General features: G+C 47.8%; 1 protein-coding gene across 2 annotated transcripts in view; it reads left to right on the top strand.

Annotated features, from left to right (window-relative positions):
- c7h1orf210 (chromosome 7 C1orf210 homolog) overlaps nt 1-14,139 on the top strand; it is a 63,970-nt gene that overhangs the window by 18,212 nt on the left and 31,619 nt on the right. For both annotated transcript variants that reach the window (XM_072510605.1, XM_072510604.1), the window contains exon 3: nt 2,967-3,480. In XM_072510605.1, the coding sequence (XP_072366706.1) occupies nt 2,967-3,480 (514 nt within the window). The remainder of the gene's footprint in view (nt 1-2,966; nt 3,481-14,139) is intronic.

Raw genomic sequence — 14,139 nt, 5'->3', positions numbered from 1 at the left:
ACCTGTCCACAATCTACAAGGCACAAATGCCTTTCCTAGGTGAGTGCTGCTCTAACAACACTCAAGAAGCCTGACAACATCCAGGACAAAGGAGCCCGCTTGATTGCAACCCCATCCACAACATTCCTTCCTTCCACTACTGACACACAGTCGTGTGTACCATCCACATGTTGCACTGGAGGAACTCACAAAGGCTCCACTGACAGTGTGGTGAGATGCATCACTGTAAATACACAAGGGGTTAATGTAAATACACTACGACTAAGTAAACACTAGAGGGAGCACCAGAGACGTCATGACATGCAGACATACAGCTAATGAACGCATAGAATAGGACATGACAAATGGGCAGTCAAGACACCCAGAGGTGACAGTACCACAAGGGGGCAACCCATATATAAGGAAAAGCATACATGCTCTGTCTCTTTCCACTGGTGACACTTAGAGAGTAGGACAGGGGCAGATCAGAAGCATCACATCCACCACGTGGCTTCGAGCAGACTGGTTAGTTAGACTGTTACTATAGCAAGATTAGCAGGAGAGTCGAACTCGTAGAGAACTGTGCTAATGGTTCAATAAATCACATTGAACTTACTTAAAAGCCTGGAGTATCTTTTGGTCAAAGCTGCATTGAGTTGCAGCCTGTGTTATCCCAGAGTACATAACACAACAGACAGCACCTCCCAGACCCGTTTACCACTGCCATCTAGAAGGACAAGGGTGACAGACACGTGGGAACACCACCAATTGGAAGTGGTTTTAAAAGTAAACAATTTCCTATCTCCAACTTTACCACTATGATTTGACGTTGTTAAAAGTGGTCATCCAGTTGATTGAAATAAGTGTGCTGAGCATCACTAACCAATGGCAAAGGCACCTAGGTCAATGATTGAATCCCTCTCAACAATTTACAAACTCAAATTTTGCTTGTTCAGAAACTTCTGTCATGGTGGTCGCTGCCAGGCAGGGGCACTCAGGTCTCCAGCCCAAGGTCCAGATTGGAAGATCATGCAAATTGTTTCCCTTGTCATTTCCTAATTGGGCCTTTCATGAAGAAAGTGGATTACCTTTGATGTGCACATCCCGGCAAGTGACGATCTGGTCACAACCTCAACCTCTAGCACCCAAATCGGCAAGATCAGGCACTATAATGTACTGCCACGGAGTCAAGAGCAAAGACTTTCAAAGTTATAAGCCATTTAACATTAGAACATAGAACATAGAACAATACAGCACAGTACAGGCCCTTCGGCCCACGATGTTGCACCGAAACAAAAGCCATCTAACCTACACTATGCCATTATCATCCATATGTTTATCCAATAAACTTTTAAATGCCCTCAATGTTGGCGAGTTCACTACTGTAGCAGGTAGGGCATTCCACGGCCTCACTACTCTTTGCGTAAAGAACCTACCTCTGACCTCTGTCCTATATCTATTACCCCTCAGTTTAAAGTTATGTCCCCTCGTGCCAGCCATATCCATCCGCGGGAGAAGGCTCTCACTGTCCACCCTATCCAACCCCCTGATCATTTTGTATGCATCTATTACGTCTCCTCTTAACCTTCTTCTCTCCAACGAAAACAACCTCAAGTCCATCAGCCTTTCCTCATAAGATTTTCCCTCCATACCAGGCAACATCCTGGTAAATCTCCTCTGCACCCGCTCCAAAGCCTCCACGTCCTTCCTATAATGCGGTGACCAGAACTGTACGCAATACTCCAAATGCGGCAGTACCAGAGTTCTGTACAGCTGCAACATGACCTCCCGACTCCGGAACTCAATCCCTCTACCAATAAAGGCCAACACTCCATAGGCCTTCTTCACAACCCTATCAACCTGGGTGGCAACTTTCAGGGATCTATGTACATGGACACCTAGATCCCTCTGCTCATCCACACTTTCAAGAACTTTACCATTAGCCAAATATTCCGCATTCCTGTTATTCCTTCCAAAGTGAATCACCTCACACTTCTCTACATTAAACTCCATTTGCCACCTCTCAGCCCAGCTCTGCAGCCTATCTATATCCCTCTGTAACCTGCTACATCCTTCCACACTATCGACAACACCACCGACTTTAGTATCGTCTGCAAATTTACTCACCCACCCTTCTGCGCCTTCCTCTAGGTCATTGATAAAAATGACAAACAGCAACGGCCCCAGAACAGATCCTTGTGGTACTCCACTTGTGACTGTACTCCATTCTGAACATTTCCCATCAACCACCACCCTCTGTCTTCTTTCAGCTAGCCAATTTCTGATCCACATCTCTAAATCACCCTCAATCCCCAGCCTCCGTATTTTTTGCAATAGCCTACCGTGGGGAACCTTATCAAACGCTTTGCTGAAATCCATATACACCACATCAACTGCTCTACCCTCGTCTACCTGTTCAGTCACCTTCTCAAAGAACTCAATAAGGTTTGTGAGGCATGACCTACCCTTCACAAAGCCATGCTGACTATCCCTGATCATATTATTCCTATCTAGATGATTATAAATCTAACATTGCTATGGATCTGGAGTCACATGTAGGTCAGACCAGGTAAAGACAGCAAATTTCCTTCCTTAAAGATCATGAGTGAACCAGATGGGTTTTCACAACAATCGATTTATGACCATCATTAGACATTTATTTTACTTCAGCTTTTTATGGAATTCAAATTCCACCATCTGCTGTGGTGGGATTTGAACCCGGTTCGCTCGAGAATTACCCAGGGTCTCTGGATTGCTCGTCCAGTTAAAATACCACTATGCCACCATCTTCCTGTGAATTGACTTCAACGTGGTGGTTTAACTCTCTGACAAGTGCTGAAAAATTATCTTAATGGTTTTAGAGCATCAGGTAGATTATTTCTGCTCAATATAAATGACTCTAAAGTCAATCTTGACATATTTTAAAACTTGAATTTCAATTGTGGAAATGCTGTAATAAAAATTGAGATTTTGAATGTATTTCTCAGGAGTCCGCAATTTGCTCTGGGAGGAATCTTACGAGCGTGCCAAAAGATCTTCCAACAAATTTAACAATTTTGGATTTATCGTACAACTCAGTGGATGCAACTGATCTCAGAAACAGTAGGAGACTGCAGGCACTCAGGAATCTGGTCTTCCTCAATCTTTCGAATAACCACATCCCAACTCTAAGCCCAGGGATCTTTGCAAGCCTGAAGATGCTGAAGGTATTGGATCTGAGTAACTGCGAGATTGATGTGCTCCATCCAAGGGCCTTCAAGGGTCTTTTAAGTCTAAAGACCCTGATTCTGAACAACAACAGAATAAAGGACTTGGCACCTCAGTCCCTCAGTGATATGCAGGCATTGTCAACATTGGACCTAGCCAATAACAAGCTGAGCATAGTGTCCATCCAGTTGTTGGAGAAATTCGAAGGAATACATGAGGTTCGACTGCAAGAAAATTCTTGGGTCTGTGATTGCACTCTGTACCCACTACAGAAATGGCTGAAGCTGCAGCTTGGTAAGTAATTAGTGAATGCCAAATTAAGCTCAGTTTCAGAGGTCTTGCTCTCAGGTAAGCGCTCAGGGGTTTGCCTAGACACTTGACTATCAGTCTGAGCCTAGTTATTAAGCAGCCTCTCTAGCATAGAATGGAAGGATTAATTTTAACCTAAATCGCCCATTGAAAAGACAATGGGTCAGTTCAGCCATTCTCTATCTAATTTGCTTCAATGGAGACATTGGACAGTCTGTGACACGTACCGCTGATGCAATTATATCAGTTCACTCTGTGGTGTGTTAGGTTACAATGATCCACTGAGTATTATCCTAGACTACAGTACAAAACACACTTCCAATTTCAGTATAATCCATCAAGGGATTCTGGTGTCGACATGTAGAGAGCAGCCGCACACGTGGTGGCTCCCGCCAGAGAGCTTTTATTTAAGCCCTTTTCACCCGGTTTTTGGAGGAGATTTGGGTGGAATTTGTTCAGTTTGATGCCCCGCCTGACATCTTGGCAGGTAAACTTAAGAAGTTACAGCGAGAGGTCTCTGAGGACCATGAAAGAGCAATTGAGGGGACGATGTTCACTTTTCGAGCGACCTTGGCAAAAATGGATGAAGTGGTGAAGGCGCAGGGCGCGGAGCTAAAGGAGGTGGAGGTGACCGTTTATGTTTTATGTTTATTACTCTGTGTGGGGGCCACCATGCTAGCTATATAATTAGGTAATGGGAGTGGAAGGATGCGGGTTATCGGCAGTCCATACTGTGCGGGGGACGGTTTAAGCTTTTTGTTTTCATTTCGGTTGAGGTGTGGGAAGGGGGGGGCAGAGTGGGCCATTGGGGTGTTGTATTGATAGAAGGCAGAGGAGGGGGGAGGGTGTTAGTTTTCTGACGGTGGCTATAAACTTATCTTTGTTCCTTGTTGATGGGGGATTTGGCGGCCATCTTAGGTGTCGGCTCTCTTTGAGTAGTTGCTGGACTGCCCCACAGGGTGGAATGGCTGACTCTGGGCCGGGAATGGTAGACAATCCTTTATTAGGCTGGTCACCTGGAATGTGAGGGGATTGAATGGCCCGGTAAAAAGATCTAGGATGTTTGCACACCCGAGGAGTTTGAAGGCTGATGTGGTGCTGCTGCAAGAGACCCAGTTGCGGATTAAAGATCAGACAATGTTGCGGAAGGGCTGGGTGGGCAAGTATTTAATTCAGCATTTGACAGTATGGCCTGAGAGGATGCCGTGATTTTGATTAATAAGAGAGTATCTTTTTTGGCGGCTACGATTTTGATAGTTCCGAATGGGTGGTATGTACAGCCATTCGATCGCTGGCTGGTACTCCAATGGTCTTAGTTAATTTCACACTGAGATGATGCAGCTTTATTCTACAGGTTTCTGGCTTCTATTCCCTTCCTGGACCCTCACCAGCTAATTCTGCGGGGGAACTTTAACTGTGTTCCAGACTCTCGGCTGGATAAATTGAGGCCCAAGTCTTTGAGTCCTTCAGAGATGGAAAAGGCACTTTTGGCCTTTACAGAGCAGATGGGAGGGCAGACCTGTGGAGGTTTTTCCATCCAAATGAGAAGGATTTGTCCTTTTTCTCTCAGGTGTATCAGGTCTACTCTTGGATCGATTCTTTTGTGTTGGGTAGGTCGCTGCTTCCGTGAGTGGTGGGGATAGGGTATTGGGTGATAGTTACTTCACATCATGCTCCACATTTTGTGGATTTGGTGTTGAGGTCTATCCCCTCTCGGTGTGGAGGTTGGAGATTATGTTGTTGGCGGATAAGGGAAATGCACAGAGGGTTTCCTCTGCCATTGGGGAGTACATTGACTTTAATGGGAATGAGGAGAATTCGCCTTCCATGTCATGGGAGGCTCTGGAGGTGGTCATTCGGGAGGAGATCATCTCTTATAGGGCATATAAGGAGAAGAGTGAAAAGGTGGAGACGCAGAGGTTGGCGGATGCCATCTTTGAGGTGAATCAGCTATACTCACTTGCCCCGATGCTGGGGTATTTGGAAAGCAGAAAGAAATTGTAGTTGCAATTTGAGCTGCGTTCGATGGGCAGGGTGGTGCACCAGCTGCGACGCTTGAGGGGGGGGGGGGGCTTTTTATGAGCATGGGGAGAAGGTCAGTCGTCTGTGCACCAGCTGAGGCAGCAGGCGATCTCTCGGGAAATAGTGCAGGTGAAGGACTCAAGAGGCAGGTTGGTCTCCACCCCAGGTAAGGTCAATGAAGCGTTCAAGGCTTTTTATCGTAGCCTTCATAAGTCGGAGCCTGGGGAGGATGGGTTGTCCATGATGAAATTTTTGGATGGCTTGTCTATCCCAGCTGTAGAATGAGAGAGAAGGGGGGAGTTAGAGTCTCCATTGAGCCCGGAGGAGGTCTTGAATGCATGGGTTTGATGGAGATGGGTAAGGCACCAGGTCCAGACGGATTCCAGATTGGATTTTATAAGACATTTTCAGGTCAGCTGGTCCCATTGTTGTTAGAGATGTTTAACGATTCCATGTCCTGGGGGATATTGCCAGCCACATTGGCACAGGCATCGATTTCCTTGATCTGATAGAGTGTAGATCGTATTGCCCTATTTCATTATTGAATGCAGATGCATCGTTGTTGCAGAAGGTTTTGGCAATGTGCTTGGAGCCCTGCCTTCCGGGGATAATATCGGAGGTTTGTTAAGGGCAGGCAGCTGTCGCCCAACATTCAGTGATTGGTAAATGTTATTCTGTCCTCCTTTCCAGTTCCTGAGCCAGACACAATTATTTCAATGGATGCTGAAAAGTCATTTGATCAGGTGGAGTGGGGGTATTTGTTCGAGATCCTTGGAAGGTTTGGTTTAGGACCTAGACGTACATCTTGGATCCAGCTTTTATATGGAGCTCCGACTACGAGCGTTCATACAAATATCTTGAGCTCAAAATATTTCCAGCTGAAGAGAGGCACAAGGCTGGGTTGTCCATTGTCACCTCTATTGTTTGCCTTGGCAATTGAGCGTCTGGCCATAGCATTGAGGTCATTGGAGGGGTTAGCGGTGGGGGGGAATGGAGCACAGGGTGTCTTTGCGGATGATTTGCTGTTGTATGTAACAAATCCTCTCTTCAGTGTAGAGGAGATAATGAAACTGCTCAGAAGGTTTGGTCTTTCTCGGGATATAAAATGAACTTGGGCAAAAGCGAATACTTTCCTGTGAATCCCCCAGGGAGGTGTGCCAATCTGGGGAGGTTGCCTTTTCACCTGGCTAGGTCCAGCTTCCATTATCTGGGAATCCAGGTGGCCCATGATTGGGCCTCGCCCCATCAACTAAATTTTGCGGACCTGGTAAATGGGGTCAAATCGGACTTGAAGAGGTGGGAAAACCTCCCTCAGTTCCTGGCGGGCAGGGTCCAATCGGTAAAGATGAATATCCTCCCAAGGGGAAGGTATCAGATATTGGATTGGATTGGATTTTTTTTTTTTATTGTCACGTGTACCGAGGTACAGTGAAAAGTATTTTTCTGCGAGCAGCTCAACAGATCATTAAGTACATGGGAAGAAAAGAGAAGAAAAGAAAATACATAATAGTGCAACACAAGGTATACAACGTAACTACATAAGCACCGGCATCAGATGACGCATACAGGGTGTAGTGTTAATGAGGTCAGTCCATAAGAGGGTCATTTAGGAGTCTGGTAACAGCGGGGAAGAAGCTGTTTTTGAGTCTGTTCCTGTGTGTTCTCAGACTTCTGTATCTCATGCCCGATGGAAGAAGTTGGAAGAGTGCGTAAGCCGGGTGGGAGGGATCTTTGATTATGCTGCCCGCTTTCCCCAGGCAGCGGGAAGTGTGGATGGAGTCAATGGATGGGAGGCAGGTTCGTGTGATGGACTGGGCGGTGTTCACGACTCTCTGAAGTTTCTTGCGGTCCTGGGCCGAGCAGTTGCCATACCAGGCTGTGATGCAACCAGATAGGATGCTTTCTATGGTGCATCTGTAAAACGGGTAATGTGGACATGCCGAATTTTCCAGAATAGCCATAATCTGGGATTTACCTAATAATCTGGAAAGCTGCCCAGGTACAGCTTGTCCACAAACAGAAGAACAAATCGAATCTGACTAATTACCATCCCATCAGTCGCTATCTTCAGCAAAATAATGGAAGGTGTTATCAACAGTGCTATCAAGCGGCATTTACTCAGCAATAACCTGCTCACGGACGCTCAGTTTGGGTTCCGCCAGGTTCACTCAGCTCCCGACTTCATTACAGCCTTGGTCCAAACATGGACAAAAGAGCTGAATGCCAGAGGTGAGGTGACATTGACTAGACTTGACATCAAAGCAACATTTGACCAAACGTGGCACCAAGGAGCCCTCGTAAAATTAAAGTCAATGGGAAACAGAGGGAAAGATGGTTGTGGTTCATGGAGACCAACCATCTCAGCCCCAGGACACTGCTATGGGAATTCCTCAGGATAGTGTCCCAGGCACAGCCATTTTCAACTGTTTCATCAATGACCTCCCCTGCAATGTAAACTCAGAATTAATTTGCTGATGATTACATAATGTTCAATGCAATTTGTATCACCTCAGATCTGACAGCATGTGCAGACATGAATCATAGAATCATAGAATCATAGAAGTTTACAGCATGGAAACAGGCCCTTCGGCCCAACCAGTCCATGCCGCCCAGTTTTTACCATTAAGCTAGTCCCAGTTGCCCGCACTTGGCCCATAACCCTCTATACCCATCTTACCCATGTAACCATCTAAATGCTTTTTGAAAGACACAATTGTACCCGCCTCTACTACTACCTCTGGCAGCCCATTCCAGACACTCACTACCCTCTGAGTGAAGAAATTGCCCCTCTGGGCCCTTCTGAATCTCTCCCCTCTCACCTTAAACCTATGCCCTCTAGTTTTAGACTCCCCTACCTTTGGGAAAAGATGTTGACTATCTACCTTATCTATGCCCCTCATTATTTTATAGACTTCTATAAGATCACCCCTAAGCCTCCTACGCTCCAGGGAAAAAAGTCCCAGTCTATCCAGCCTCTCCTTATAACTCAAACCATCAAGTCCCGGCAACATCCTAGTAAATCTTTTCTGCACTCTTTCTAGTTTAATAATATCCTTTCTATAATAGGGTGACCAGAACTGCACACAGTATTCCAAGTGTGGCCGTACCAATGTCTTGTACAACTTCAACAAGACGTCCCAACTCCTATATTCAATGTTCTGACCAATGAAACCAAGCATGCCGAATGCCTTCTTCACCACCCTGTCCACCTGCGACTCCACCTTCAAGGAGCTATGAACCTGTACTCCTAGATCTCTTTGTTCTATAACTCTCCCCAACGCCATACCATTAACTGAGTAGGTCCTGGCCTGATTCGATCTGCCAAAATGCATCACCTCACATTTATCTAAATTAAACTCCATCTGCCATTCGTCGGCCCACTGGCCTAATTGATCAAGATCCCGTTGCAATCCTAGATAACCTTCTTCACTATCCACTGTGCCACCAATCTTGGTGTCATCTGCAAACTTACTAACCATGTCTCCTAAATTCTCATCCAAATCATTAATATAAATCACAAATAACAGTGGACCCAGCACCGATCCCTGAGGCACACCACTGGTCACAGGCCTCCAGTTTGAAAAACAACCCTCTACAACCACCCTCTGCCTTCTGTCGTCCAGCCAATTTTGAATCCAATTGGCAACCTCACCCTGGATCCCGTGAGCTTTAACCTTCTGCAACAACCTACCATGCGGTACCTTGTCAAAGGCTTTGCTAAAGTCCATGTAGACAACGTCTACTGCACTGCCCTCATCTACCTTCTTGGTCACTCCCTCAAAAAACTCAATCAAATTTGTGAGACATGATTTTCCACGCACAAAGCCATGCTGACTGCCCCGAATCAGTCCTTGCCTCTCTAAATGCTTGTAGATCCTGTCTCTCAGAATACCTTCTAGCAACTTACCTACTACAGACGTTAGGCTCACCGGTCTGTAGTTCCCAGGCTTTTACCTGCTGCCCTTCTTAAACAAGGGCACAACATTCGCCACTCTCCAATCTTCAGGCACCTCACCTGTGGCTGCCGATGATTCAAATATCTCGGTTAGGGGACCCGCAATTTCCTCCCTAGCCTCCCACAACATCCTGGAATACATTTCATCAGGTCCCGGGGATTTATCTACCTTGATGCGCTTTAAGACTTCCAGCACCTCCTCCTCTGTAATATGCACACTTCTCAAGACATCACTATTTATTTCCCTTAGTTTCCCAACCTCCATGCCTTTCTCCACCGTGAATACCGATGAGAAATATTCATTCAGGATCTCACCCACCTCTTGTGGCTCTGCACATAGATGCCCTTGTTGATCCTTAAGAGGCCCTACTCTGTCCCTAGTTACTCTTTTCCCCTTTATGTATCTGTAGAATCTCTTTGGATTCTCCCTTGCATTATTTGCCAAAGCAATTTCATGTCCCCTTTTTGCCCTCCTGATTTCCCTCTTAACTCTATTTCGACAATCTCTATACTCTTCAAGGGATCTACTTGATCCCAGTTGCTTATGTACGTCATATGCCTCCTTCTTCTTTTTGACCAGAGTCTCAATATCTCGAGTCATCCAGGGTTCCCTACTTCTACCAGCCTTGCCCTTCACTCTGAAGGGAATGTGCTTACCCTGCACCCTGGTTAACACATTTTTAAAAGCCTCCCATTTACCAGCCGTCCCTTTGTCTGCCAATAGTCTCCCCCAATCTACCTCTGCAAGTTCCTGTCTGATACCATCAAAATTGGCCTTGCCCCAATTAAGAATTTTAACTCTTGGGCCAGACCTATCATTCTCCATAGCTATCTTAAAACTAATGGAATTATGGTCACTTGTCCCAAAGTGATCCCTCACTAGCACTTCTATCACTTGCCCTTCCTTATTTCCCAAGACGAGGTCAAGTTTTGCCCCCTCTCTAGTCGGTCCATCCACATACTGAATGAGAAATTCCTCCTGAATACACTCAACAAATTTCCCTCCATCCAAGCCCCTAATGCTATGGCTGTCCCAGTCAATGTTGGGAAAGTTAAAGTCCCCTACTACTACCACCCTATTATACTTGCAGCTATCTGTAATCTCCTTACATATTTGCTCCTCAATTTCCCGCTGACTATTTGGGGGCCTGTAGTACAGTCCTACCAAGGTGATCTCTCCCTTCTTATTTTTCAGTTCCACCCATATAGACTCAGTGGGCGAACCCTCGGATATATCCCCTCTAAGTACTGCCGTGATGTTCTCCCTAATCAAAAACGCCACTCCCCCTCCTCTCTTACCTCCTGTTCTATCCTTCCTATAGCATCTGTACCCCGGAACATTGAGCTGCCAGTCCTGCCCCTCCCTTAGCCATGTTTCAGTCATAGCTATAATATCCCAGTCCCATGTGCCCGTCCATGCCCTGAGTTCATCCGCTTTGCCCGTCAGGCCCCTTGCATTGAAATAAATGCAGTTTAATGTAGACCTTCCTTGCTCTCTTCCCTGCTTTCTCTGGTCATGCTTTACACACTCTCCCTTCCTGCCTTTTGTTTCTGTCCCCACTGACTTCCTACATCGGTTCCCATCCCCCTGGCACATTAGTTTAAACCCTCCCCAACTGCACTAGCAAACACCCCCCCGAGAACATTGGTTCCGGTCCCACCCAGATGCAGACCGTCCGATTTGTACAGGTCCCACCTCCCCCAGAATCGGTCCCAATGTCCCAGGAATTTGAAACCCTCCCTCTTGCACCATCTCTCAAGCCACGTATTCATCCTAGCTATCCTGTCATTCCTACTCTGACTATCACGTGGCACTGGTAGCAATCCTGAGATTACTACCTTTGAGGTCCTACTTTTTAGTTTAACTCCTAACTCCATAAATTCAGCTTGTAGGACCTCATCCCGTTTTTTACCTATATCGTTGGTGCCTATATGCACCACGACAGCTGGCTGTTCACCCTCCCCCTCCAGAATGCCCTGCAGCCGCTCCGAGACATCCTTGACCCTTGCACCAGGGAGGCAACATACCAACCTGGATTCTCGTTTGCGTCCGCAGAAACGCCTGTCTATTCCCCTTACAATTGAATCCCCTATCACTATAGCTCTGCCACTCTTTTTCCCGCCCTTCTGTGCAGCAGAGCCAGCCACGGTGCCATGAGCCTGGCTGCTGCCACCTTCTCCCTGGTGAGCCATCTCCCCCAACAGTTTCCAAAACGGTAAATCTGTTTTGGAGGGAGATGACCGCAGGGGATCCCTGCACTGCCTTCCTACTCTTCCTCTGTCTGTTGGTCACCCTTTCCCTATCTGCCTCAGTAACTTTAATCTGCGGTGTGACCAACTCACTGAATGTGCTTTCCACAACTTCCTCAGCATCGCGGATGCTCCAAAGAGAGTCCATCCGCAGCTCCAGAGCCGTCAAGCGGTCTAACAGGAGCTGCAGTTGGACACACTTCTTGCAGATGAAGGAGTCAGGGACACCAGAAGGGTCCCTGACTTGCCACATCTCACAAGAGGAGCATGACACGGGTCTGAGCTCTCCTGCCATGACTTAAACCTGAAGTTAAATTTGAACTACACTACACAGCTAAGAGAAAGTCAAAGAGAGAGAGAAATCACTTACCAGTTACAAGCCAATCACTTACCTGCTGGCTGTGATGCAATTGCTCCAGAGACTCCCTCACAGGTCTGCTTCTCTGCACCTCCTTCAGGTGAGCACCAAATTCCCTTAACTAGTTAATTAATTTACTTAATTAACTTGATTTTTTTTTTTTTTTGTCACTCCCCTCTTACCCGAACTCAGCCTTACCCAAACTCAGATACACTCTGTTTGCCTTCAGCACCCAGTTTCTAAAGGCACTTCAGCCACACCCTTTGTATCCTTCCTGATTTACAGTCAGCCAATAGGCCTGCTCCCAAAACTGATCTCTCTCCCGAACAGCTGACCTGCAAGGTAAGGAAGTGGTTAATCAGTACTTACCTCACCCACAGCGCGCCCTTTTAAACTGTCCCCTCTGCCTCGCAGCTCCCGCGCTTTTTGAAACTCCCGCGCTGTTTCCAAGGTCCTGGCTCCCTCTCTCTCCCGAACAGCTGACCTGCAAGGTAAGGAAGTGGTTAAGCAGTACTTACCTCACCCACAGCGTGCCCTTTTAAACTGTCCCCTCTGCCTCGCAGCTCCCGCGCTTTTTGAAACTCCCGCGCTGTTTCCAAGGTCCTGGCTCCCTCTCTCTCCCGAACAGCTGACCTGCAAGGTAAGGAAGTGGTTAAGCAGTACTTACCTCACCCACAGCGCGCCCTTTTAAACTGTCCCCTCTGCCTCGCAGCTCCCGCGCTTTTTGAAACTCCCGCGCTGTTTCCAAGGTCCTGGCTCCCTCTCTCTCCCGAACAGCTGACCTGCAAGGTAAGGAAGTGGTTAAGCAGTACTTACCTCACCCACAACGCGCCCTTTTAAACTGTCCCCTCTGCCTCGCAGCTCCCGCGCTTTTTGAAACTCCCGCGCTGTTTCCAAGGTCCTGGCTCCCTCTCTCTCCCGAACAGCTGACCTGCAAGGTAAGGAAGTGGTTAAGCAGTACTTACCTCACCCACAGCGCGCCCTTTTAAACTGTCCCCTCTGCCTCGCAGCTCCCGCGCTTTTTGAAACTCCCGCGCTGTTTCCAAGGTCCTGGCTCCCTCTCTCTCCCGAACAGCTGACCTGCAAGGTAAGGAAGTGGTTAAGCAGTACTTACCTCACCCACAGCGCGCCCTTTTAAACTGTCCCCTCTGCCTCGCAGCTCCCGCGCTTTTTGAAACTCCCGCGCTGTTTCCAAGGTCCTGGCTCCCTCTCTCTCCCGAACAGCTGACCTGCAAGGTAAGGAAGTGGTTAATCAGTACTTACCTCACCCACAGCGCGCCCTTTTAAACTGTCCCCTCTGCCTCGCAGCTCCCGCGCTTTTTGAAACTCCCGCGCTGTTTCCAAGGTCCTGGCTCCCTCTCTCTCCCGAACAGCTGACCTGCAAGGTAAGGAAGTGGTTAAGCAGTACTTACCTCACCCACAGCGTGCCCTTTTAAACTGTCCCCTCTGCCTCGCAGCTCCCGCGCTTTTTGAAACTCCCGCGCTGTTTCCAAGGTCCTGGCTCCCTCTCTCTCCCGAACAGCTGACCTGCAAGGTAAGGAAGTGGTTAAGCAGTACTTACCTCACCCACAGCGCGCCCTTTTAAACTGTCCCCTCTGCCTCGCAGCTCCCGCGCTTTTTGAAACTCCCGCGCTGTTTCCAAGGTCCTGGCTCCCTCTCTCTCCCGAACAGCTGACCTGCAAGGTAAGGAAGTGGTTAAGCAGTACTTACCTCACCCACAACGCGCCCTTTTAAACTGTCCCCTCTGCCTCGCAGCTCCCGCGCTTTTTGAAACTCCCGCGCTGTTTCCAAGGTCCTGGCTCCCTCTCTCTCCCGAACAGCTGACCTGCAAGGTAAGGAAGTGGTTAAGCAGTACTTACCTCACCCACAGCGCGCCCTTTTAAACTGTCCCCTCTGCCTCGCAGCTCCCGCGCTTTTTGAAACTCCCGCGCTGTTTCCAAGGTCCTGGCTCCCTCTCTCTCCCGAACAGCTGACCTGCAAGGTAAGGAAGTGGTTAAGCAGTACTTACCTCACCCACAGCGCGCCCTTTTAAACTGTCCCCTCTGCCTCGCAGCTCCCG

The sequence above is a fragment of the Scyliorhinus torazame genome, chromosome 7 (genome assembly GCF_047496885.1).
Source record: "Scyliorhinus torazame isolate Kashiwa2021f chromosome 7, sScyTor2.1, whole genome shotgun sequence".
In the NCBI taxonomy this organism is placed as follows: Eukaryota; Metazoa; Chordata; class Chondrichthyes; order Carcharhiniformes; family Scyliorhinidae; genus Scyliorhinus; species Scyliorhinus torazame.
The sequence above is the reverse complement of the archived record's forward strand: the minus strand, read 5'-3'. Positions and strand labels throughout refer to the sequence as shown.